At 43.9% G+C, this 25,569-nt stretch overlaps 1 protein-coding gene across 3 annotated transcripts in view; it reads right to left on the bottom strand.

Annotated features, from left to right (window-relative positions):
* KIAA0586 (KIAA0586 ortholog) overlaps window positions 1–25,569 on the bottom strand; it is a 587,996-nt gene that overhangs the window by 350,727 nt on the left and 211,700 nt on the right. For all 3 annotated transcript variants that reach the window (XM_069207463.1, XM_069207462.1, XM_069207464.1), the window contains exons 15-16: window positions 24,802–24,993; window positions 9,012–9,199 (exon numbers count right to left, since the gene is read on the bottom strand). In XM_069207463.1, coding sequence (XP_069063564.1) covers window positions 9,012–9,199; window positions 24,802–24,993 — 380 coding nt within the window. The remainder of the gene's footprint in view (window positions 1–9,011; window positions 9,200–24,801; window positions 24,994–25,569) is intronic.

Genomic DNA, 25,569 nt, shown 5'->3' with positions numbered 1-25,569 from the left:
TATCAAATGCGGCACTCAGATCTAATAGAATGATTGCTGAGTAGCCGCCTGAATCTAAGCATTGACAGGTGTATAGGAAACAATCTGTTTCTCGAGAGAGAATGGGCAGTTGAAACGTTTAGCCGCTCTATCCATTAAATTATGGAAGCCCGCTATGTCTTCCGGGGGTGAATCCACTGATCCTGCAAACAGTGGTGATGGCGTAGGAATCAGGTATTTGACCCACTCACTAGGAGTGGTTTCAGATATTTCTCCCTCTTCCCTTTTTTCATCTGTGAACTGAGGGTCATCCAGAGGTGGCTATCCGAAAGGGATGTTCGTATCCAGTCTGAGCGGTGCCCCTGGATGGCTAGGGATACGGGTCCGCAGTGCTGCTTTGTAGGTCATAATTCTGTGTGGTCAGAGTTGCTGGTACTGAGGGTGGAAATCTTCTGTAGTAGCCATGCAACGTGTTTTGGAGATCTGTCACTAATGACCTTGGCATAGGGACAGAGGTGTCTCTGTCACCTTATTCAGAATACGACGGATCTGGTTGGACTTTTGCTGAATAATAATTTTCCTGATATTGATCCTCCTCATCGTCATCCAGGTCCTGACATTTGACGGTGAGTTGTGACAGGCTGTTGGGCACGCCAAACATTCCTTCGTCTTGAGAATATCTGTCCTCGTCGTCATCTAATAGGTGTTGAGGAGGATAGGGTAATATCTTACTTGGTGAGGTATGCATTGGTAGGATTGAAGATGTTTTCTTTCCCACAGTTATCAATCAGAGGAAGAAATGTTGACGGTCCTGTTGTGGTGGTCGTCGGTTTGGTTGTCAATGCTTTTCACGTCGCTGTGTCCGTCGTTGACGATTGTGTCGTCAATGAGTCTGTTGTTGATGGACATGTCATCGTCGGTTGCGTTGTGGACGATTGCGTCGACGGATCCCTCGATGGGTCTCTTATCAATGGGTCCCTCTGAGCTGTCTTCGATTTGTGTCTCGTCGACAGGTCTGATGTTGAAGCACTCTTAGGTGTTTTTTCTCTCGTCGACGATATTTTCGTTGATGCGTGAGTAGCTGATGGTTGAGTAGCCGTCGATGGTGGCCTTTTGTAGATTTGAGCTATTATGATCGTCGTCGACGATAGTGGTGACGACGTGACTATCATAGTGGACACTGCCGTGGTGAATGTCAACGTGATCGTCGTCGTTACTGTAGATGTTGTCATCAACAGTTTTGTTATCGACAAGCCTTTTTTGTCAGAGTCTGAAGATTATTTTTCCGGTTTTCTCATCAGTGACAAAGACAGAGAAGGACTTTTTGGAGGTGCTTTTTCCCCCCTAAAGGTTTGTAGGTTCTGAGTGAACCTTTTTTAAGGCTTTTGACAGGGTTTCTGACGATGATGAGGCATAGCTTTCTTGGCCTTTTCGTTGTTCTAAAGAAAGGTGTTTAGATTTCTATAAAAACTTTCTTTGGAGGTTCTGCAGAAAGACTTTCTTTACTTTTAGGCCTTTTTAGGGATTGAGAGGTCTGTGAGGAGGCCTCACTCTCCTCAGAAGAAGGGTATTCCATAGCCTTCGGATTTTGTAGCCTTAACAAAAGCCTACCCTCTCTGTCTTTCAGAAGGTGCGACAAATTTTGCAATCTCTCACCTTATGGTCTGGATGGAGGCAGTATATGCACTTCTTGTGGGGGTCATCAATATGAAGTCTTTTTCTTCCACAATTGTCACAATTTTTGAAAAGCCCTTTTTTAGTTTGTTGGGACATCCTGTCCACTGGAAAGCCAAGATATCTGAGACAAATATTCCTGTCAGAATAGCTGTAGAAAACAAAGCTGAGCAGAGCTCAGGGAGACTCCCTCACACGACGTGTGGTAGAAAATCTGAGGGAAACAGCCTCTGTAGGGAGTGTTCTAGAGGGTGCTGTCGCCTGATTGAGTGTTCTAGAGGGTGCTGTCGCCTGATTGGTTGTAGTTCAGATTTGGTTCTTTTTTATAAAAGAACATGGATAGGATACAACAGTGCCTGTATAGGCCATTGAAGCCTAGAGTAATGCACTTACTGCTATGTATATTTAAGGTTATCGTGGGACTCCCACCTTGACGACAGGTATGATTCAAGCATGTGAATCTATGAAAGATCCAATACTGGAGAACAGCTAATCTTATACTGAGCCAGGCAGCGATGTTTGGCAAATGTGAACAAAGAAGAACCATTCTAGCATATATACTGGCCATCATTCAAAGTTGTCCTAAAAGCAGAACTTCAGTGGAGATAAACAATGAATCCCTCTGACAGAGGCTTAATTGACATTTTATAACAAAAACAGTCAAAATAGCAGTTAAGGCTCCTACTATGCCTTGGCAAAGGCCCAGGTTTCTTATCCATATTACCTCAGTGGGTTCCCATCTGCTCAGTCCCCCTCCTAGAGACCACAACACCTCAACTCCTTGGTTATTGCTACGTTACCCTCCACCCATTCCACTCTCAGTTATGACTCACTGTTGTCCCGATTTATCCCCTTCCAATCACTTTATATTAACCAGCCAGTCCAACCCAGCTACCACAAGACAATAAACACTTGAAATGGCTACACTCCTCACAACAATCTGAATTGGACTTTTGAACTCAATTTAGACCTGAACTGTCCTAGATTCCATCCAAAGACATAACACTTAATTTTATCAACACTAATCCATTAATCATTATGCACCTCCAAAACTGGGTAAGCCATTGGTGTCTCTTTTTCCTGGTACAATATGTATACTGCTGATGCAAGTACAGGCATCCTTTAAGCATTAGTTTCTAGAAGCATAAAGTCTTGCTCATTTGGATGTCTTTTGGGCATAAAACCGATTAGTTTTGATGGAGAGCTGGTGACACCTTTATTTGATGGCCTTTTAAAATCTGTACACCTCAGGCTTATTTCTCTTGATGATTATCAGTTACTGTGGTTAGTTTCATACAGGGAGGGGATTCTGATAGAGGGACACTGCAACTATAACTGCCCGCAGCCCATTCATAAAATATTCTGGTACCATGTGCTTTCTTTCTTTGGAGGCTCCAAATTTCTTGATCCCTAATCGTATGTTAATGGGGCCTTGATCACCCTAGGTTCGGGCTAGAGCAAAGTAAATTTACCTCGCCACTTAACTGGGAGCCAGAGCAATTGTTTAGGCGTGGTTTGAGGAGTACTGCCATGGTTAAAATTCATGAATAATTCTCTCTACTTTATTTTAAATACATTGTTCCGATTTAAAAGCTGAGGAGAGCAGTGATCACATATTGTGTTACCACCCTGCAGCCGAAATTCGCCACCCAATTTTACGCCATACCATGAGTTGTACAATTTTCAATGATGTGAGGTGGTGATATGTGGGCATTAGCATGACTGCCAAAGCAGCTCCTAAAGGCAAAACCTGCAAGTGGCTAAGAGTCAGGAGAATCCTGTGACGTCACTGAATGGCAGACCCCAGGGTCTCCACTTCTATGGGGTGTAATGTGGCATGGTGACAGCTGTCCGCTAACCAGTTTGGCATAGGTAAAATGCAACTTGCGCTCTTTGAAGAAATCTGGAGGGTGGAATTCCTGAAGCATACTGCCCACCTGTAGAGCACATAGAATGGAGGAGAAGCTGCAGGACAGACCCTAGTCCGCCCTGGTTGGATTCGGGGTAAGGTAGTAATTCAATGGACTACAGAGCACTCCAAAGTTTACATCACAGTGCAGGAAAAAGGTCAGGGAGGAGTGGAGAAGGCCTGTGGGAAAGATGTGAGGCCAGGAAGAGATGTGTTGCAGCCTGCACAGTTAGAAAGGTGGGGAAGCACTCAAGGAACTAAAGGAGAAGAATGGAGGGTGCTGTGGGAGCTGACAGGATGTGCTGCCTTCTCGCTCCCTGAGTAAGAGCAAAACCCTGGTTCACTTCAGAACAGGAGCAGATCTCCTGAGACCCTTGATAACACCACCGTACACGTGGGCAAAATCAGAGTCCATGGCCAGTAGTATTCAAGGGTGTTTACCACCCATTAATTATACTGTGGCTGAATACTCATGCTGTGGTACATTAGGATGGTGGAGCTATTCAGCAACGCAGGAACAAAAGGATTTCCTGTGCAGAACTATTTGAACCATAACTGCTGATATGTCATGATGGAAACGTATCTAACGCTGTATCAGAACAACAGGAAGATGAGGCAGGAAGGACTCAATCAGTAAAGTAATCTTACAGTAGGACATGGTAAAGAAAGTGGCCAGAGTGATTACCTTTCCTGCCAGAACAATGGCAAGTGAGACACCCGAATACCTGGAGACCTTCACTGTCAGCTCAGATGATGCTATCATAAAAGGTTCCTGCTTCAGGTGTTTAATCAATCAATCAATCAATCAAGGATTTATAGAGCGCACTAATCACCCGTTAGGGTCTCAAGGCGCTCGGGGGAGCTACTGGTCGTAGAGCCATGTCTTGAGGCGTTTCCTGAATGTCAAGAGGTCTTGGGTCTTGATACTGGTAGCCAGTGAAGGTCTCTGAGGTGGGGGGGAAATGTGGTCCCGGCGTGGGATGTTCAGAATGAGGCGGGCGGATGCGTTCTGGATTCTTTGCAGTTTTGTTAGGAGTTTGGTTGTTATTCCTGCATATAGGGTGTTTCCGTAGTCAAATCGGCTGCTGACCAGGGCATGGGTGACAGTTTTCCTGGTTTCGACAGGAATCCACTTGAAGATTTTGCGGAGCATGCAGAGAGTGTTGTAGCAGGAAGAGGAGATGGCATTGACCTGCTGAGTCGTGCTGAGTGTGGAGTCCAAGATGAAGACTAGGTTGCGTGTGTGCATGGGTGGTGGGTGAGGGCGCGGTTCCTAGGGAGGTGGGCCTCCAGGAGTCATTCCAAGTTGAGGAGTTGGTGCCAAAGATGAGGATTTCTGTCTTGTCTGTGTTTAACTTGAGGTGGCTTGATTTCATCCAGCTGGCGATGGCGTGAAGTCCGTTGTGGAGGTTGTTCTTTGCAGTTTTAGGGTCTTTCGTGAGGGAGAGGATGAGCTGAGTGTCGTCTGCGTAGGAAACTCTGTTGATGTGGTGGGTTCGTGCGTTGTTGGCGAGGGGGGCCATGTAAACGTTGAAGAGCGTGCGGCTGAGCGAAGATCCTTGGGGATCGCCACAGATGACTCTGGAGGCTTCTGACAGGAACGGTGGGAGGCGGACTCTCTGGGTTATGCCTGAGAGAAATGACGAGATCCAGTCGAGTGCCTTGTTGCGGATTCCAGCGTTGTGGAGGGCTGTGCGGAGAGTGTGATGACATACCGTGTCGAAAGCTGCAGAGAGGTCCAGGAGGATGAGTGCTGCTGTTTTTCCTTTGTCGAGCATGGTCCTAATGTCGTCTGTGGCAGCAATGAGTGCAGTCTCAGTGCTGTGGTTTCTGCGGAATCCGGATTGGAGAGGTGTCGAGTACCTTGCTGTCTTCCAGGAACCGGGATAGTTGGCTGTTTACAATTTTTTCAATGACCTTGGCTGGGAACGGGAGATCGGCCGGTAGTTCTTGGGGTCATCTGGGTCTGCCTTTGGTTTCTTTAGAAGGGCGTTGATTTCTGCGTGCTTCCATCTTTCTGGGAAGGTGGCTGACTCGAAGGAGATGTTGATGGTTTTGCAGAGGTGAGGGGCAATGATGATGTGCCGCTCGCCAGTGCCACAATATGTGTGGAACGACAGGCAGTCCACGATGTAGGTGGTAAATGATGCTGATGCCTGTAGCTGCCATTTTGAATACGGCAGGCCCAGCTTGACAGTGGTGGATGCAGCCCTTAGGCAGGATCTGCTGTGTGCCGTGTGTTTCGGGTGTTTATGGAGATGTTGAGTCCCTGCTGACTAAAGTGGGACAGGAACGGGCACAGTGCCAGTTGGACAGCTGAAGCTTGCCTGGCAACTGATTAGCACAGATGACAATGTTATCCCACTTACCCATATGATGTAAAATGAAGAGATAACATTGATTAATGGCACCACAGGCTAAGCTGGTCAACTCAACATATGATGTAGGTTCTACTGATTTTGTCCATCTTCAGACACTCAAAATAAAAAGCTATAGTAGTGCCTGTCAATAATGATTAAAACTCACTGGTGCCTACGTGCCTGCTCTCCTCGCAATATGAGGCGCTGGAGGTCCTGTTCTTACTGATATCAGCAACTGATGTAAAGTTACTGTGTGACCGTGGAAATTGAACCCAACGACAGGAACAGCATGGGCGAAGCTTGATGACAACCTCCTAAGATCACCTATGAAGGGGGGCAGAAGGGTCTCAAAGGCAGCAGGAGAGGTATCTGACCAGTCTACCATAACAATGAATGACATGAAAACTATTCTGCTTGACTTAAAAGAGTATATTAAGGCACTTGATCAAAAAATGGACACAGTGACTCTAAGACTGGATCAAAAATAAGAACCCTTTTGACAAGCAATCCACAAGGTATATCTTGGATTTATAGAATGGAACAAAGACTTTAAATGACATGCTTGCACAAGTTGAAACGTTGGTGGCTGCAACATTCACAAAGAATGAAGAGCTGAAGGCGCGATCACGCTTAACAGTATAAGAATCCTGGACATTGACGAGTCCACTGATTTTGTGAACCTAGGACTGTTCATTGAAAGGCTGCTGTCGGAGGTAGCGGTTAAGGAACATTTTTTGCAGGGTATCATAGCGGACAGAGCGCACAGATCTCTGGCCCTGAGGTCCCTCAGGCCGGATCATAGCCCTGCTTCTCAATTTCAGAGTCAAGGATCTTATCCTGCACAGTCCTCTGGAAAGAAAGAACATTGAGTACTAGTTAACCAAGATCTCCTTTTTAGTACTTTACAAGACCAGTGCAAGACACTAGAAAATTCTTCATGGCAGCTAAGTATCCACAGAGATACAAACATTACTTATCCTATGCTGTATCCTGTCAAGCTCTGTGTGTTGTCAGAAAGTCACATGTTCTTCTTTCTCAAACAGGAGAAGGTGCTCCAATTTTGTAAAAAAAAAAAAAAAAAAAAACTAAATCTCATGGAGAAATTCCTTTCCAAGTGTGAATAGAACTCAAACGCCACTGAGTAATGTTGAATAAGGACTCGCAGGTTATGTCAACTTGATGGCACTTAGCTATAGGGTTCAGCACTGAATATGTCCCTCCTGTCTGCGGAAACAACTGTTGTTCTATTCAGGTTAAGTCGGGTAACAATGCTGCATTTATATTGCTCTTCACTTAAAACCTATGGTATGTAATTGGGAAACTAAACTGGCTAGATCAAGGGTAGATGGAATGAAGGGTGAGATGGAGTCCGAAAGACTTCTTTTTAAAAGATCCAGCGGTAGTCAACACTGTTAGGCACTGGTTAAGGACTACCTAGTCCATAATGATAAGGGCGAGGTTGAGAGGAGTGTTGAGTGGGAGACTCCGAAAGCAGTAGCGAGGGGTACTTTTATCCTGAAAATAGCTAGTCTGAAACCAATGGGAGATGCTTTGTTTGCTAAACTTACACAAGAGTCGTCAGAGGTGAAAGCACAGCAAAAGGTCACCCAGTCTCCAGCAGCATTATGCCTTTATGGAGAATTGGTTTTACAAAGCAACATTAAGGTTCTTAAGGGGGCAGCCCAAATTACATTTTGGTGAAATGAGAAATAGAATTCCATGAGGAGGGAATGATGCAAGCAGACTGCTGTTGATTAATCTAGGTGCACGCCAAGCCTACAGATTTATGGTAGAAGTAAAAGGCAAGATGAGAAATAGCCACAAATCGTGAGTAGAGAAACTAAAGGGTTTTTAGTATTTTTTTATCAGATCTTTTAAATAGCAGGGGCTTCAAACCAGCAAGCCAAAGAACTATCTAGACTCTGAAATTCGAATCAAGCTTCGCTAGACAGAATCAGACTTTCCTGAAGCCTGATCATGGTGAAGAAAGCATTGCTCACAAATAGTCGCTATAACAGGCCAAAGATCCTGGGTTGGATAGCTTCATGGCTGCATTCTACAGGACTTATGCACCACAGCTAGCCCACTCTCCCCTAACAAAATACCCAACGTATTATAGTGAGTGCTGGTGTGTAAGCACTTCTATAGAAGAGGCAACAATATTGTTGAACCATAAACAATGTAAAGATCCTACTTAATGTTTATCTTGCTGACCTAAAACTGTTCTCAGTTTAGATGGCAAAAATGTTACTAAACCTTGGTGCACAGACTGAGGTGATGGCTTCCCTAACTGACATGGAAGAAACTAGCATTACACATGAGCAAAGTACTGGAGATAACATGAAAAAGGCCCTACAACTGATCAATATAGCTATGGTGGAGTGGGCTATGTTCCTTAGATGCTAAAAATTATTACACATACTGCTTGCATTTTTCAAAATAGTGGAAAGATGGCTGAGCCCCTCCCCATTGGGATAGGTTTGTCTACTGAAATGAGATACCTCTTACTCCCTACTAGTGGGAAACATATTTAAACTCGTAATTTTTACATTGTACGCCTAGATAAGAGCCAAAAAGGTTGGCATTGGGAACACAAGCGCCTAAGGCCTGTTCACACTGTGCCCTTTCTTTGACACATGGATGAACCTTAAACACAGTATAACAGTGGAGGGTAATGCTGAGATCCAACAACTGCGCAGATCCAACAACTGCGCAGATCCAATGACCAGTTCTCAAAACATTCCACTTACTGGGCCTCCATTCCATTCTATGTTCAAACACTGCTTGACCTATCTCACTGCCAAACAACTGATAGTCACTATTCTGGAAAATATGCCTTGGCCAGATCAATTTCTGGAATTCCATTTTGAAAATCAGTTCAACCACACATCCACCTGATGAAGGATGAGGGGAAGTTCAGAGAACACACAAAAAACCCAACTTCTTCCAGAACAAATGCTACCACACCCATCATGCGATTCCTTTCCCGCCCGCCACTTACATCAACTTTTTTCCATCAGTACCTTAACCAATCTTTGCATCTGACAAGCTGCACAGATTTATCAAACTATTTTGAACTTGAGTCATACCTGCACAGAGAGTTTGGGTGGATCCCTTTTCTCTGACTTCATCTCTATGACAGCTACCTTAGGTTTCTGTACTTTTGGTTGTGATGTTGGAAGAGAAGGTGGGACTGTTGTAGTCACTGTCACTGGGTGTTGTCTCATTACAACTACTGAAGCAGGGTGTGGTGCTGCAACATCCATTTGTGATTGTCCTAAAAATGACAAGTCTTTCTTAGTAAAACGAAAAATCAAAAATGACAACAAAAGTTTGCAGTAATAGTAGAGAATTGAAATGGTTCTTCACAGATCTCTTGGCTGGTCCCTCAAGAATAATACAAGCTACAAAATATGTTACTGACATGCACAGGAGTGAAAGTTCCACTGACCACTATATTGATAGTGGATGCTCCTTTCGAAAATGTTATTCAAGGCCAAACACTTTTTCCAAGAAGTTAGAGTTTCAAGTTGGTCTTCTCCGCTCCCACTGTGGCTGGTCAACAAAGAGTTCAAACAATCTAAGGGCAAATCCTCTTGTTGGTTATATCTGATATAATCTAATCGACTAATAGTGCAAACAATAAGGAACAGCTATAAAATGTTGTTAAAAAATGAGAAAAGGGAATTTTTAGAAGCAGTAGTACAAGCATGAACATTGGATCCAAAACGCCAGTGCCTTTTGGGGGCTAATATCATGACAGTACTTAGAAACTTACTTTCAGACATTTCCCTTATTGTCCAGATACTACTGAGTTTATATTAATGTAGCAGAGCTTTAAATATCACTTTGAGACCAAGCATTAGGCAAATCTTGAAGGCTACATGTTCATTTAGTTGGCTAGTTTAAGATTGCTTTCAAGCATTGGTGCCACATTCTATTGAATTAGATGAACAGTGCGTTAGCCCAACAGTAACATCTAGCGACAAAATAATATACCAAGGTTCTCCTTATCAATTAAAAACTTAAAATAGGCTAAATTGACATGATACCATCACACATGTTTTATTCATGTCAGTGCCAACATTTTGGGAACACTTAAGACCCCTTTTAAGAGTTAGGAGTAAAACCTCCAGTTAATCAAATGACAACTTTAATTTGTAGACTACAGGTTTTAGAGCCAAATTGTACAACTAAACAACACCTTATTCATCATTATTGTAGTTTCCTACTAAGTAGTCCATGTTTACACTTAGCAAATTGAGTGATAATCTATCACCACAGATGTTAAGCAGATATGCATTATTGGCTTTTACTTTTCAATTGTATTTTGATACACATAAAACATGTTCAAAATGCAGCTCCTTAGGTGCCAAATACTAGTAAGTGACTTGCCCAGGACCCATAATTTAAGATGGATGGAATTACTAGCTAGAGTGGTTAAGGGCCTCTAGGTATTCCTCAATAAAAATTAGTGATTTATGTTTCTTGCCAAGATGTCATATGAATCACAATTCACAGCCGTGGTCCCAAGAGCTAGAAAGTATAACATTTCTGGATTAATGGCATCAAATTAACTCTGGCCAGGACTTTTCATCCAGTGTCTCGGATTTTAACTACCAAACCCCTTTATGCCCCAGATGGACCAGGTTTGAACTCCACCTTCTGGAGTTAATTAGTACTTACAGAGTTGCACCTGCTGAATCAAGAGTTGCTGACCAGTTGGTTTGTAGTACAAGAATAACAAGGTAAGGTAGACCTAACTGATGCACAGTGTTGTGCGAAGTGTTGGGCTTCTACAATGTATAAATCAGTGATGACTATTAACAACAAGAAAATAAGAGTAATTTTATGGTGGGGTAAAAGTCCTTCCTAAAGACCTTTATCATTTAAGAAATAGTAGGATACTCTGTACATATTCTTCTGAAACATCCTTGTGTTTCTGGTCAAATAGGTTAAACGTATGATTTGCACAGAGAACATAAGGGGGACTACTAAAATCATCTATTTTTTTTCTCGCTAGCACGTAATAACATGACGGATTTTAGAGGGAACACTACTGAACAGCTAAAAGAAGGTGCTGGCTAGAAGCAGGATTCTATCAGTGCTCTCACCACAAATGGTATCAAAGCTGCACGATCCTCAAGGAGCTGGAAAATCAGGCGGACAAGGGAGTTTTGAGAGGAGAAGAGCTATATTTGCAACGCGAACAACGAGATCCTTATCTGCAGTACTTTCCCAGAGAACAGCCCAGCAGTGAAATACTTCAGACTAGATCGTATTAAAAACCCCAGAATAACTGTTCTTAATAATCAAAGGCCCAAGTACAAGCAATTGAATCCAAAAACAGTCACTCTGCATGGCACTTTTGATACTGTGCATCATCACTTAGACCAAACTCCAATCACTGTCCTACACATCACTGGTAGTACACATTCATCCTTTTTTCCCAGGTAGTACCAGAAGTGTAGTTGCCTAATTCAAAACTCAGTCTCTGGGATTATGTACAGTCCAACTGAATTATTGGGATGCCTTACCAAATTTTATCAGTCAAAGAGGAGGAATGCCTATCCAGATAGAGACACATTCTAGTTGCAGATTCCTTACCTTAGAATTTCCCCCAGGCATCAGACTGGATCTGGCGATTTTTCTTCGAGAAGTACCCCTGTGCGCTGTTAGGTGGCATCGGTCGACTCTGCGGGCGTCGTTGGCATCGTGGTCACCGTGATGATGTCACTATCATATATAGGTGCCACCCTAGGGTGCTGACGTCCGTTTCTTTTCACGACTTTCCACGCCAGTAGCGCAGAGCCATGAAGAACACTGAGAATGGTGCGCCAAAACTAGAGCCCTTAAAGGGAAGTTCCTGTCTCTAGAAATCAGTTCACAGTGCGGGGAGGATGGGCGGGTCGGTAAGGAATCTATCAGATATACTGTTACCAAAGATAATTAACTTGTACATCTGATAGAGACTTCTAGTTGCAGATGCCTTATCGTAGAATAGATACCCGAGCAATATCATCCCTGGTGGTGGGCTGCGAATCAAGATCACACCAAAAAATCCTGCAGGATCGAGAAGCCAAAGTAGCCGTCTCTGGGGACCTGACTGTCCAGGCAATAATGCTTGGGGAACGTATCCAAAGACGCCTGGAAGAAGCACTGCACCCGCAGCCCCCAAGCCCGTGAAGAAACAACCACCGGTGCAGCAGTGACCAGTAGACGGCTCTCACCCTTGCCCAGTCAGTGGCTGGCCCGAGAAGCCCCCCTGTGTCCTGCCTGCATCGTCAGAGTGACCCCCAGTTCCCTCCATTGATTTCAATTACAAACCCGACGCCTTGATTGCCCACTGCACACGGCTGCCCCTGTGCCACTGAGGGTGTATTTTGTGTGCCTACTTGGGTCCCCTCCAGTGCTCTACAAAACCCCCTGGTCTGCTCCCCGAGGACACAGGTACTTACCTGCAAGCAGACTGGAACCGGAGCACTCTTGGTCTCCAGGCGCCTATGTTTTTTGGGCCCCTCTTTGATCTCTGCACCTGACCGGCCCTGTGTTGCTGGTGCTGGGTGTTTGGGGTTGACTTGAACCCCCAACGGTGGGCTGCCTATGCCCCGAAGATTGAACTTGTAAGTTCTTTACTTACCTCAAAAACTAACCTGTACTTACCTCCCCCAGGAACTGTTGAATTTTACAGTGTCCACTTTTAAAATAGCTTATTGCCATTTTATGTCAAATTGTGTACATTACTGTTTTTATTCAAAGTCCCATCTATACCTATGCAAAGTACCTTACATTTAAATGTACTTACCTGCTATTTGACTCTGGTGGATCTAAAATAAATTAAGAAAATAATATTTTTCTATATAAAAACCTAGTGGCCTGGAGTTAAGTCACTGAGTGTGTGTTCTCATTTATTGCCTGTGTGTGTACAAAAAATACTTAACACTATCCTCTGATAATCCTAACTGCTCGACCACACTACCACAAATAGAGCATTAGTACTATCTATTAGTGCCTCTGTTAAGCCTCTTGGGGAACCCCTGGACTCTGTGCACACTATCTCTCACTTAGAGATAGTATATACAGAGCCAGCTTCCTACATGAGGCCTTTGAGAAACCTCCCAACAGTGGGAGATTTGAACAAGGAAGGTTGGTCAGATAGCCTTAAAAAGGCAGAGATGGCAGACAAATATTCCTTGAGGGTACTCAGAGTAGAGCCCTGCTGGGCAAGAGAGAGAATAAAGAGTAGAACCTCTGAGAGCGGGGCAGAGAGGGGATCAACAGACTTAATGATACACCATGCTACAAATTTCTTTCAACAGATGTATACTGTTTTGGTGGGGGGACGCCTGGCTGCCAAGATGACATTACAGACTGTGGGTGGAAGGTCAAAAGCAGTCAACTGCCGCCGCTCAATCTCCACGCGAGGAGGCGGAGACTGGAGAGGTTTGGGGGGATAACCGTCTCCTGCTGCTGCAACAGAAGATACTCCCAAAGGGGCAGTCTGATCGGACGATCGATGGCCATGCTCAATTGCTTGGGATACCAGACTCTTCATGCTTACTTGGGGCCAGTCTTGCCTGATCTTCTTCAGAACTCTGGGCAGAAGTGATATTGGCGGGAAGGCGTACAGGAGGCCTGAGTGCCACACGTGACAAAAAGCGTCGCCGAGCGAGTTCCGCCTTGGAAACTCCAATGCACAAAACAGCTGATATTGTGCGCTCTCTGATGAGGCAAACAGATTTAAACAAGGCTCTCCCCACTGCTGAAAGAGACCTTGCACCACCTCTGAATGGAGATGCCATTCGTGATCGACTATGCATTGACAGCTGAGTTTGTCTGCTCTGATGTTCAGACAGCCCGCAAGATGTTGACCCACCAGTGAATATCGTGGACTCGCTTTTCGGGAGAATAAGCCAGAAACTGCATTGTGTCCAGAACAGCCCAGATGAAAGCGAGCGTCTGAAAGGGAGTCAGCTGTGACTTCGGCACGTTCATAATGAACCCCAACAAATGCAGGAGGTTCGCTGTAGTCTGGAGGTGGGAGATGACTTTCTGGGACATGAACACCTTCAACACCCAGCCGCCGAGATAAGGGAAGACTGGTACCCCTAACCTGCGCAGATGAGCTGCAACCACTACCATTAGTTTTGTGAACACCCTAGGGGTGCTGGTAAGGCCAAAGGGGTGCTCATGACCTACCACAAATCGTAGGTAACGTCTGTGGGCATGCAGCACTGGAATATGGAAATAGGCATCCTGCAAGTCCATCCAGTCTCCAGGGTTCAGGGCAGAAAGTACCTGAGCTAGGGTTAGCATCTTGAACTTCTCCTTCTTGAAGAAGAGATTGAGGTACAATAGGTCTAAGATAGGGTGCCAGAAAGTAGCGGGAATAGCAACCACGACCTACCTCTGGTGCAGGGACCCACTCTATGGCTCCCTTGGCCAGGAGAACTTTGACCTCCTTGGGAGAAGTGACAAATGATCCTCCGATAGATGATCATATAATGGTGGCATGGCTGGAGGAGAAGTCTCGAAGGGGAAGGAGTAGCCCCTTCGGACAATTTGCAACACACACCTGTCCGTGGAAATGGATTCCCAGTAGGGCAGGTGATGTGAATCCTGCCTCCAACTGGTCCTGGATGTTGTGACGGACTAGAAAGATTTGGAGGCAGAGGCAGAGATGGGGTGGACTAGGCGGCTCCATGCAGGGCCTGTACAGCATGCGCAGGTCGGTGGCCAGGTGGAAAGGAACGCAGTTGGGTGCCCCTTCCGAAGCCATGAAAGGGGGCGAAAGATGGACTGTTGGGGACGAGAAGCAGCTGCGAAGCCAAGGGACCGAGTCGTAGCTCGGGAGTCCTTAAAGCTCAAGCGCTGATTCTGTCTTGTCTCCGAAGAGACGGGTGCCATCAAAGGGAATGTCCATCAAGGATTGCTGGACATCCTCAGAGAAGCCAGAAGTCCTTAACCAGGCGTGGCGCCTCAAGGCCACAGTTGATGCAACGATCTGCCCAATGAATTGGTTGATTCCAGTCCACAACGAATCATGAACTTTGCTGCATCCCTCCCATCTGTAACGGCTTGGGAGAGAAGGGCCGAGTGTCCTCCAAAACATGAGGCAACACTTGCGCGACCGTATCCCAGAGAGTATGGGAACAGTGGCTCAAAAGGCATGTGGTGTTCAAGGACTGCAGCGCTAGACTAACGGAAAAAAAACGTCTTCCCAAAGTTGGCCAGTCTTTTTGATTCGCTGTTATATAAGCAGTTTTAAAGTTGCTAAGTATTAGGATGTACTAATAGTAAGTCAGGTCAAATCTGTTCTTATTAGAATTGTTGATTAAAAAGTACCTTGTCTTTAGGAGGACCATTAGAATTTTTTGAACGGCCTCAGTTTAATGGTAGGCTTCCAATGGGAGTGGGCAGAAGCCTCGCAAAGCGTCTGATCCTGGTATCGTGTGTGGAGCGCAAGACAAACATGAGAAGCAGCTGGTCCAGGTTGCATGTGTAGACTGCAAGACAGTCTCATGACGCGGCTGATCCTGGCTGCGTGTGTAGAACACCTGACAGTCTCATGAAGCGGTTGATCCTAGCCACATATGTAGATCAGTGGAAAGCGCTCAACTAAGTATTTAAGTGCGAGGCATACATTTTTAAATTAGCCCCATACGTGGTCTGTGATTGTTGAAAATATTTGGTTTGCAGCGCAGCACTGTCATTGTAGCAGGCTTTTCTGTCACATTCAGCGTGACTAAAGAAGGGCTGTATGTTTTGTACGCCTGCTATGCATGCACAGCATTGGTAGGGCTGCCATTTTGAAGGATTGGGATAATGCAATAGGTTACTATGACTTAAAAGGCTTGACAGATTGGGGTGGAGGTCACTGTTACAGCGCTTCCGCTGTTACGCAGTTTGCATTTGGACAATTCAATTAAATTAGTTTTTCATAATAATTTAAGGTTTATTAGGGTTCACCTTGAGTTTGTCAGAGGGTGATACTTCAACTTAGTGTTGAGACGGTTTTAAGGTGTGGTTAGTAATTGTGTATTGTATAATAGATTATGTCAGAGCCGAATGTGTCAGGATATATGGATATTTCTTTGGAAGAGAAGAGAAGTAATATGCTGAATACATTTTCTGCCGGCAGATGGCAGAATGGAAAAGAAGATTGAGGATTTATTATAAGCAAGAGGTTTATCTTGTCAGGAGGAGAGGTTTTGGTCTGCTGGTGAGGAGACAGTAGAAAAGGTAAAAAAGTAAGTAGGAAGCGTAAACACTAGGAAAAGGAAAAAGTAAGTGCAAAAAAGAGTAAATCTGCAGTGTCTGATTTGAGATTTTGTGTTTGCACGAAACAGGATGGTGTCGAGGGCACACAAGGGGACCAGAGGAATGGCCAAGAGAAGGCAGTTAAGAGGCTTAGTAAGACTGACAGACATTCTACTGTCCTATGTGATGATTCCTCTGGCAGCACAGAGGTGGAGTTGAGTTGCTCCTCAGGATTTGATTCAGATGAGGGAGATGTGGGGATCATACAACAGTCCGAACCCTTAGGTGGTGTTAAAGTGGGGATGCGGAGTCTAATGGATCCTTCAGGAGACTTTGTTCGATTCAATACTTTTGAAGCATCCTCTGTCCTCCTGAGTGGTCTCCAATGCCTCATGTGGCAGAGTATGTTGAGACTTGGCTATTTAAGCAGATTCCAAAGAATGTCACCCTGAGGTTTAGGTTGGAATGGCCTATGCCAAGTTTGGCCTATAAAGTCTGAATTACACCAGATCTTGATGCTAAGATTATAGCATTAATTGGCAAAGGGAAACATGACCCCAGAAAAGGTTAAGAATAGGGTCTAAAAATGTGCCAAGATCGATTGTTGGATCTTACAGGTACGCTTACAAAGATATTTGATATGGCTGAAGATGCATTGTTATGCCATTAATGGAGTTTGACCAATGACTTTGTGTTTCACCACTGCGCATATTAGTTGCTCAATGTTCACCAGTAGCAAATTGTATGTTTTGTTCAGTTGAGCCGCCTATTGGCTTTGACATGGCATTAGCCATTACTTTCTGTATCCAGTTTCGCCGCCTATTGGCTTGGACATTGCATTAGCCATTACATTCTGTATTCTGCCTATTGGCTTTGACATGCTATTAGATATTCTGCCTATTGGCTTTGACATGATATTATATATTACATTTTGTATTCAGCTCAGCTGCCTATTGGCTTTGACATGATATTAGACATTGCATTTTGTATTCAGCTCAGCTGCCTATTGGCTTTGACATAATATTAGACATTGCATTTTATACTCAGCTCAGCTGCCTATTGGCTTTGACATGATATTATACATTGCATTTTGTATTCAGCTCAGCTGCCTATTGGCTTTGACATGACACTAGACATTGCATTTGATATTTAGGTTAGCTGCCTATTGCCTTTAACGTGAAGTTAGACATTGCAGTTGAGAATCCAAGCTGTAGTTTTCCAAGCTGTGTTTTTGCACAAGATGAACCAAGATGTTTTCTTCTCACATTAGACTAGACCTGATAAGAGAGGGTACATTGGTTGTTTTTCTCTGCTTGAGCTTGGGAAGAGGAGCAGTCTCGGAGACCTGGCCAGTCTCCAAAGGCTTGCGTAGTTTTCCCGAGTCTGAGAGGAGGGGGCACACCTTTGTAACGAATGTCACAGGCTGCAGAGATTCAGATTCGGATCTGCCTGACTTCGTGCTGGAGCTTGGCGCCAGTTGCCAGCATCCCGTGTGGGTAGATAAATCTCTTTCTCGCAGCTGACAGGGAGTCATCAGCTTGCAGACCCTAGAAAGATGAAGCTGTAAATAGTTTCTCACACGGTGAAGTATTTGTTTTGCTTTGCATTCAATATCTTATAAATATAACCTGCTGTGTATATTGCAAACTGTGCATTAACGTGTGCTTGAAATCTACTGATTCGTCATTCACGATATTGCGGCTAGAAAAGAATTAACAACAATAAAAGTCTTCTTTGAACTCAGAAGTGCATTCCTGGTATGTTATGTAAGTGCTAAAAACTAGATAAGAGCAAAAGCACTACATGCATATATCGCAAAGAAGCCTCTGGATGTGAAAGAACAGAGACAATGGATTCAGAGAGAATATTGGTGGAACCAAGAAAGAGCTTTCTGTTACAGATTGATTCGAAATTGGCAGAATTGTCAAATAATAAGGCTGGTCAGGATGCGAATAGTCTGCTTTTTGGTGACGCCTTCATTGAAGAGATGTCCAAATATGTTGGAGGGTTTAGTTCATTACAAAAATCTCCACGTACAATCAAGAAGGTTTTTGACCATCATGTTTTTGGAGGGTTCGGGCAAACGAGGGGGGGGGGGTCGGTACCCCGACAGGGGGGCAGTGTATCTCTAGGGCTTCATTTTCTTGAGACTTCAGATCCTATCAACATCAGACACCTTATCAACCAGGGAACTTGTATCCCCAGATACAGAAGTCTAGATCTAGAGGAGGTTGTGTAGAATGACGTTCCCAGGGAACAGGTAAGTCTAGACCTTTCTGGTATGCCGTTAAAATTGGGCGTCAGACTTGTTAAATTTTTTCACAATTGGAAAAGCATAACATAGATTTTAAGGAAGAGCTGATTCGGAAACGTCTTCCAGATCTAATAAGATTCTGTTTAAATCTTACAGAATTGGTAAGCAATGAAGTTCTAGAGCTGGAAAGGAAGGGTGCGATTGTGGCGGGGCAGAATCATCTAGAGGGTTTCGTAAGCAATATGCCTTGTGTGGAGAATTCAGACGGGCAGAGAAGATGTGGACGTTTGTTTGTATATCTTTCAGTCTTTCTTCTGCCCCTTGGTGTTTTACAAAGGTGCTTTGTCCAGCAGCGGCGTTAAGGGAACAGGCACTGCGTCTAATAATTTACTTAGCCGATATTTTTACAATGGATCAGGACCGGGTGAAGGTAGAAGATTGCACAAGGATGGCTGTGTCAGACAAAAGTGAAGTGAAGTGAAGACAAAAGTTGTGTTTAATTCCGAATCAGGAAACTCAATTTTTAGGGTTCAAGGTCAACTGAAATTGCTGAGTTGAAAAGAATAAGGAAGGAGATTCAGAAGGTGTTGAATATGGAAAAGATATAATTAATAATGTTAGCAAGAATATTAGCTCTACTGTCCTCTACAAGTCAGGCTATTTTTCCAGGACCTTTGAATTACCAGGCGCTTCAGAGGTTGAGTATGGTGGTTAAGGAATGTGGAGGCTTGGAATGCAAAGGCTATTTTGTGGGAGAATCCTAAAATGAATATAGAATCAGATGTGAGTTTGGCAGTTTTTGGAGCACTTTTTGGTCCAATTTCAACAGGAGGTTTATGGTCAGAGGAGGAAAAGAGGCTTCAAATAAATTGTCTAGAACTTTTGGCAGGTTCTTTTGCGATAAGGAGTTTCACGAATGACGAGGCTCAGTGTTCAGTGTTGCCAAGAATGGACAATGTGTCAGAAGTGAGATATGTGAACAAGTTGGGGGGTCCAAGATCAAAGGATCTGGTGGATCTAGCAAAGGTTTTTTGGAATTATTGTTTGAATCAGAATGTTCTAGTACAAGCAGAGCACATTCCGGAGTTGAGGAATCTGGAAGCAGATTGGTACTCACAGAATTACAGGGACACTAGTGATTAGACACTGAACAGATTATTTTTTACAGAGGTTGATGGAGTTCGGGTCCTTTTCAGGTGGATCTGTTTGCAAACAGGTTGAATGCCCATTTGCAGAGATTTTTCAGTTGGCATCCAGACCCAGAGTCAGGGGAATAGATGCATTCTGACAGAACTGGAGGGGTCTCAAGCCATATGGGTTTCCACCATTTTCGATGATCACTAAAGTAACTTTGATGATGTGCGAATGGAAGGAAATGCTGGTGTAAGTAACTCCTCTTTGGAAGCCCCAGGTCTGGCATCCAGTTCTCCAAGAGATGTCCATAGATTTGCCAATTCTTTTGCCAGTGTTTTCAGTAATTCTGTTGGATCCTGTAAGAAATGGGGTCTCTAGTTGGCAGTCGGTTTGCACCCTACCCAAGCAGGTACCCTTATTCTAGTCAGGATAAGAGAGATACCCTCTCAAATAACCCCTGCTCAACCCCTTGGTAGCTTCGCACGAGCAGTCAGGCTGATCTCAGAAGCAATGTGTAAAGCATTTGCACATAACAGTATTAAATGAAGACACTACAAAAAGACACCACACTAGTTTCAGAAAAATAGCCAATATTTTTCTATATAAAACAAGACCAATAAATAAAAATCCATCATACAGTAATAAATATATGAATACTGCAGGATTTACTCAAAAATACAGTTCCTTGAAGTCGATAGCTCCACCTGGGGCTATCACAGCGTTGTGATCAACAAAGCCAACAGTTCAGATCAGCCGTGGCATCTCTATGGTGTCGGGAAGACCCGCAAACAGTACCTTTGGAATTGCAGAGCGTTGTGATTTCCACTGTGAGTTCCGGAGAGCGGCTTCGCTGGCATCGCAGTGCCGGTTTTGGAGTTGGTGCGGGAGTCGTCGGCCCTTGAAGTCACACGCCTTGTGGATCGAACTCCGGGCTGATGAAAACCGGAGCGCTGGTGTGGATGGCGTCAGGACTCCGTTGCGAAGAGGGGTGATGCAACATGCAGTGCCCACAGGTCACGGTGCAGGCAGTGGCTCGATGATGGCAGAATCGGTGAGATCAGGGCTCCGGTGTGAAGCGGGGCGGTGCAACGTGCGGTGTCACCAGGTCACAGTGCAGGCAGCGGCATTGTCATTGCTGAAGCGCTGTCGTTGGTAGGCCCAAACCAGTGGTGCGGGACGGGGCGGTGCTTCGTGACCCTCAAGAGCGGTGTCCACAGGCCACGGTGCAGGCAGGATGGCTGGTGACGACACTGGAGTCAATGGTGCTGGCATCGGTGGACTGGTGCAGGACAAGACGGTATCTCACGAGCGGTGTCCACAGGCCATGGTGCAGGCAGCAGGGCCGGTGTCAGCAGGAGCAGCATCGCGGGGATGCCCAGACTATTTTGTAAGCAGGCAATGCCAGAGTGTGGGGCCCACAGGTCGTGGTGCGAGCAGCGGCTTAGGGAAGTCGTTCAAAGACGGCATCGCTGAGAACAGGGTCGCGGTGCGAAGCAGGGCAATGCGACTCGGTGCGGCGGCGGTAGGTCACTGTGCAGGCCAGCGGCTTCGTTGGCGGTGGCACAGTGGTTTCTCCTCTTGAACCGCACAAAGCACACTGTTCCCAGTGCTGCAGGTTGAGGAAACTGAAGTCTTTGGTTTCCCTGAGACTTTCAACAGGATGCAAGCTCTACTCCAAGCCCTTGGAGAACTTTCTCAAGCAGGACACAGAGCAAAGTTGACCCTTTGCAATCTTTTCAGGCAGAAGCAGCAAAAACAGGCCAGTCCAGCAAAGCAACACAGCAAGAGAACAGTACTCCTCCTCCAGCTCTTCAGCTCTTCTCCTGGGCAGAGGTTCTTCTTGATTCCAGAAAGATTCTAAAAATCTGAGGTTTTGGGTCTACTACTTATATCCCTTTTTGCCTTTGAAGTTGTCAAACTTCAAAGCAAAGTCTCTTGTGTTTGCAAGATCCTTCCTTGTCCAGGCCAGGCCCCAGACACACTCCAGGGGTTTGGAGACTGCATTGTGTGAGGGCAGGCACAGTTCTTTCAGGTGTGAGTGACCACTCCTCCCCTCCCTCTCAGCACAGATGGCTCATCAGGCTATGCATGCTACACCTTAGCTCCCTTTGTGTCACTGTCTAGAAGAGAGGTGTAAACAGCCCAACTGTCAAACTGACCCAGACGGGGAATCCACAAACAAGCAGAGTCACAGAATTGTTTAAGCAAGAAAATGTCTACTTTCTAAAAGTGGCATTTTCAAACTCACAATCCAAAAACCAACTTCATTAAAAGATGTACTTTTAAATTGTGAGTTCAGAGACCCTAAACTCCATATTTCTATCTGTCCTCAAAGGGAATCTGAGCTTTAAAGTTATTTAAAGGCAGTCCCCATGTTAACCTATGAGAGAGATAGGCCTTGCAACAGTTAAAAACAGATTTGGCAGTATTTCACTGTTAGCACATGTAAATCACAGCAGTACATGTCCTACCTTTTAAATGTACTGCACCCTGTCATGGAGCTACCTAGGACCTACCTTATGGGTGCCTTACATGTACCAAAAGGGAAGGTTTTGGGCTGGCAAGTGGGTACACTTGCCAGGTCGAATTGGCAGTTTAAAACCGCACACAGACAATGCAGTGGCAGGTCTGAGCCATGTTTACAGGGCTACTAATGTGGGTGGCACAACCAGTGCTGAAGGCCCACTAGTAGCATTTGATTTACAAGCCCTAGGCATCCCTAGTGCACTTTACTAGGGACTTACGAGTAAATCAAATATGCCAATCAGGACTAAACCAATCAACAATACAATTTACACAGAGAGCATATGCACTTTGGCACTGATTAGCAGTGGTAAAGTGCCCAGAGTCCTAAAGCCAACAAAAACTGGTCAGAAAAATTAGGAGGAAGGAGGCAAAATGATTGGGGATGACCCTGCAAAAAGGGCCAGGTGCAACGGATCAAATAGGAGAAATGCTCAAATTGGTAATGTCAGGTCAGTTGAGAACAAAAGCATGGACAATTTCAGGCATGTCTGGGAGGTGCCAGGACCGTCACAAGACGCTTCAAATCTTATTAGAGAATCCTGGGCTCCAGGGACCAGGAAAATGTATAGCTTGGCATGGGAAAATGGGTAATCTGGAGTGTAGAGAGGGCTTTTGATCCCATTTTAGTGGATGTGGTAGAAGTGGTCAATTATTTGTCAATTTTGTTTAAGTCAGGTTTGGCATTCAGGAAAATGAAGGTGCACATATCAGCAATTACTGCAGGACATAGATTACTGGATGGTGTTTCTATAGGTCAGATGTTTTGGTGAGGTGTTTGATGAGGAGCATAAGAATATCCAAACTGCCAGTTTCTAGATATAATTCAGTTTGGGATGTGTCAAAAGTGCTTGAATATTTGGAAGGAATGGAAAACAATGGTGGATTCAGTGGTTTCAGATGTAAGAGCTTTTGGAAGTTACTAGAAGGGGTTTCAGTCCTGTGGGAGTGTGCTTTTATTTGAGTAAAAGGACCAAGACAAATTCAGAATCTATTTTTGTACTTATTTTGATGAACCTCACAAGTTATGTGTGGCTCGTTGCATCAAGGAGTATGAGAGGAGAACATCTCAGTTGAGATGTTTATCTGAGCATCAGCTATTAATATCTCTTAGGCACCCATATAAGGCGGTTTCTGCTCCTACTATTGCTCGATGAGTGAAAGAAATGATGACCAATGCTGGAGTGGATGTAAGTTTGTTTGGTGTACATTCTTTGAGGAGTGCTTCTGCTTCAAAACTTTTATACTGGGCATGCTTTGCAAGACATTCTTACATGTGCAGATTGGTCTAATGATGCAATATTCAGGAGTTTTCTTTTTAAACCGGTGATGAATGCAGTTGCTTGTTTAGTACAACCGCTTTAAACTTGCATTAATTTTAGCCTCCGGTTGCCATAAAATGTAGATTTTCCGCAGCTTGAATGGACTGAAAATCTGGATTTTATTAAAGACACAGAGGCTAATATTATCCCTCCCATTAACCCAACCCAGTATGTGTTGTTGATTTTTCTTGTAGCTCGAGCAAAGCAGTGAAAAGCAGATAAAAGGAGTGTGGAGCTGCTGCAGGAAGAGGTTCTGGATTTTTTTCACGAGACATGCTATTTGGACTTTGGATTTAATAGTTTTCACTTAATTGAAAAAGTTTGATGTTATCTTGTGGTTCTGCTGTACGCAGATAAAAAGAAAGATGGCTGGGGGTTCTGGTCTTTTACTGTGTTTGAATTTTGTTAAGGTTCTATATTCTGCTGCTGTGATAAGTGGCAATAAAAGAGATTGCAATAATATTAGCCTCTGTGTCATTAGTAAAATCCAGATTTTCTGCCAAACAAATCTGCAGAAAACTACATTATCCTACCTACATTTTGGAAGGCACCTAAAACATTTATTTTCCAATAATTCTTTATCTTAATTTATCATTAACAGTGATTCAACTGCCATAAAACCCAAGGGAGTATGTAGGTTCAACAGACATTAAAAACAAGAAACAAAATTCGAATTTTTGCCTGTAGTTTATTGCAAAGTACTTTATTGCAAATAGGGATCTAATTTCCCCTATTACAAAGAAACATACTTGGGTTTTGGGTGCAAGTTTTACACCGTTCTATCACACACTGGATAGTAGGCAGTAGGCAAAACAACCTTTACATATCAAACAACAATTGATGGTGCGTCCAAGTTATTTATTAAAAGCAATAATAATATGAAGTCTACATTGAAAAGGCGCTAATTGGTGAACTGATAATCGAAAATATTGATTCCATATCTAAATGTTAATGAGTTTGCATTTAGTCATGTAATAATATAATTGTCAACATTTGTGCAGTTGATATACATTTTGTATTGGTTTTTGTATATGTAAAAATACATTGTCAGCTTTATTTCTTTTCGGAATCCATGAAAGGTTTAACTGGCTAACAATCTGCTAAGTGATGAAAAACCATAAAGCTTCAGAGAGAAACATCTGAGATTTATCAATGGACCCATGCTTTTGTTACTATGATTTGATGTGACTTGGGTAATTGTAGTCCAGTAGAAACCAAATTGTGCTAAATAATCAAAAAAAGTGTCAGCCACCAGTAACCCACAAAGGATTAGGGATAATTCTTAGGAATATACTTCTAAAACTACTATAAATAGCGGGCACTAAGATATTAGCTACATAGAACAATTTATGGTATACAATCACAAAAATGAACCAAACTCCTTACCTAATGGTATAGCCATTGGGATTAGATGACCTTCCAATGGGCCGGAAAAGACAGGCATTTCTCTGGATGGGCTAAATGCATATTGGTTTTCTTGCTGCAGTTGTGACAAAATGTAACGCGGTTTTGGACCTGCCATTAAAGTCTTCAGTGGGGAAGAGCGTGTCTGTGTTCTTGCCGACTTTAATTTCACACCTGTACAAGGTAATTGTAACAAACAAATATACTAAAAGTAAAGGTCTAAAGGCACAAGATGAAATAAAAAAGGTATTGATTTATAGTGCAACAACTGTAAAAAGATACCAAGACAAATCAGTTGCTTTATAGTCAATCACTTTACTTTAAAGTATCAAATAAATACATCTATGATATGGGGGCACTTCTTCAAATTTGTTACAGTGATGCACGCCATGGCAACTTCAAGAGGAAACATTGTGACACCTTAGTAGAACGTATTTATTTAATTACCTATTGAAGTATTTTGAATGCCCCAATACCTCTTTTGGCCTCTCCAAACTGTTTGGTTACAGTTTCATGTGATGGGCTACCGATATGTGCTGATAAATTAACTTAAACTACGAGATATAAATTCTTCATTGCAGCTACACTTCTAAAGGCATTTCTAAATTGCCCAGACTCATAGGACATCTTGGCCATATCATGAGATACACGAGAACCCATGTTGCAGGTGCACCAGATAGGCTTGACCCCACAAGGTGCAAACATAGTATCCACACACCAATCCTTTTCTCTCCTTCAGAAATGGGGTAA

Source organism: Pleurodeles waltl, chromosome 9 (assembly GCF_031143425.1).
Source record: "Pleurodeles waltl isolate 20211129_DDA chromosome 9, aPleWal1.hap1.20221129, whole genome shotgun sequence".
Classification (NCBI taxonomy): domain Eukaryota; kingdom Metazoa; phylum Chordata; class Amphibia; order Caudata; family Salamandridae; genus Pleurodeles; species Pleurodeles waltl.
This window is presented reverse-complemented; position numbering and strand designations above follow the sequence as displayed.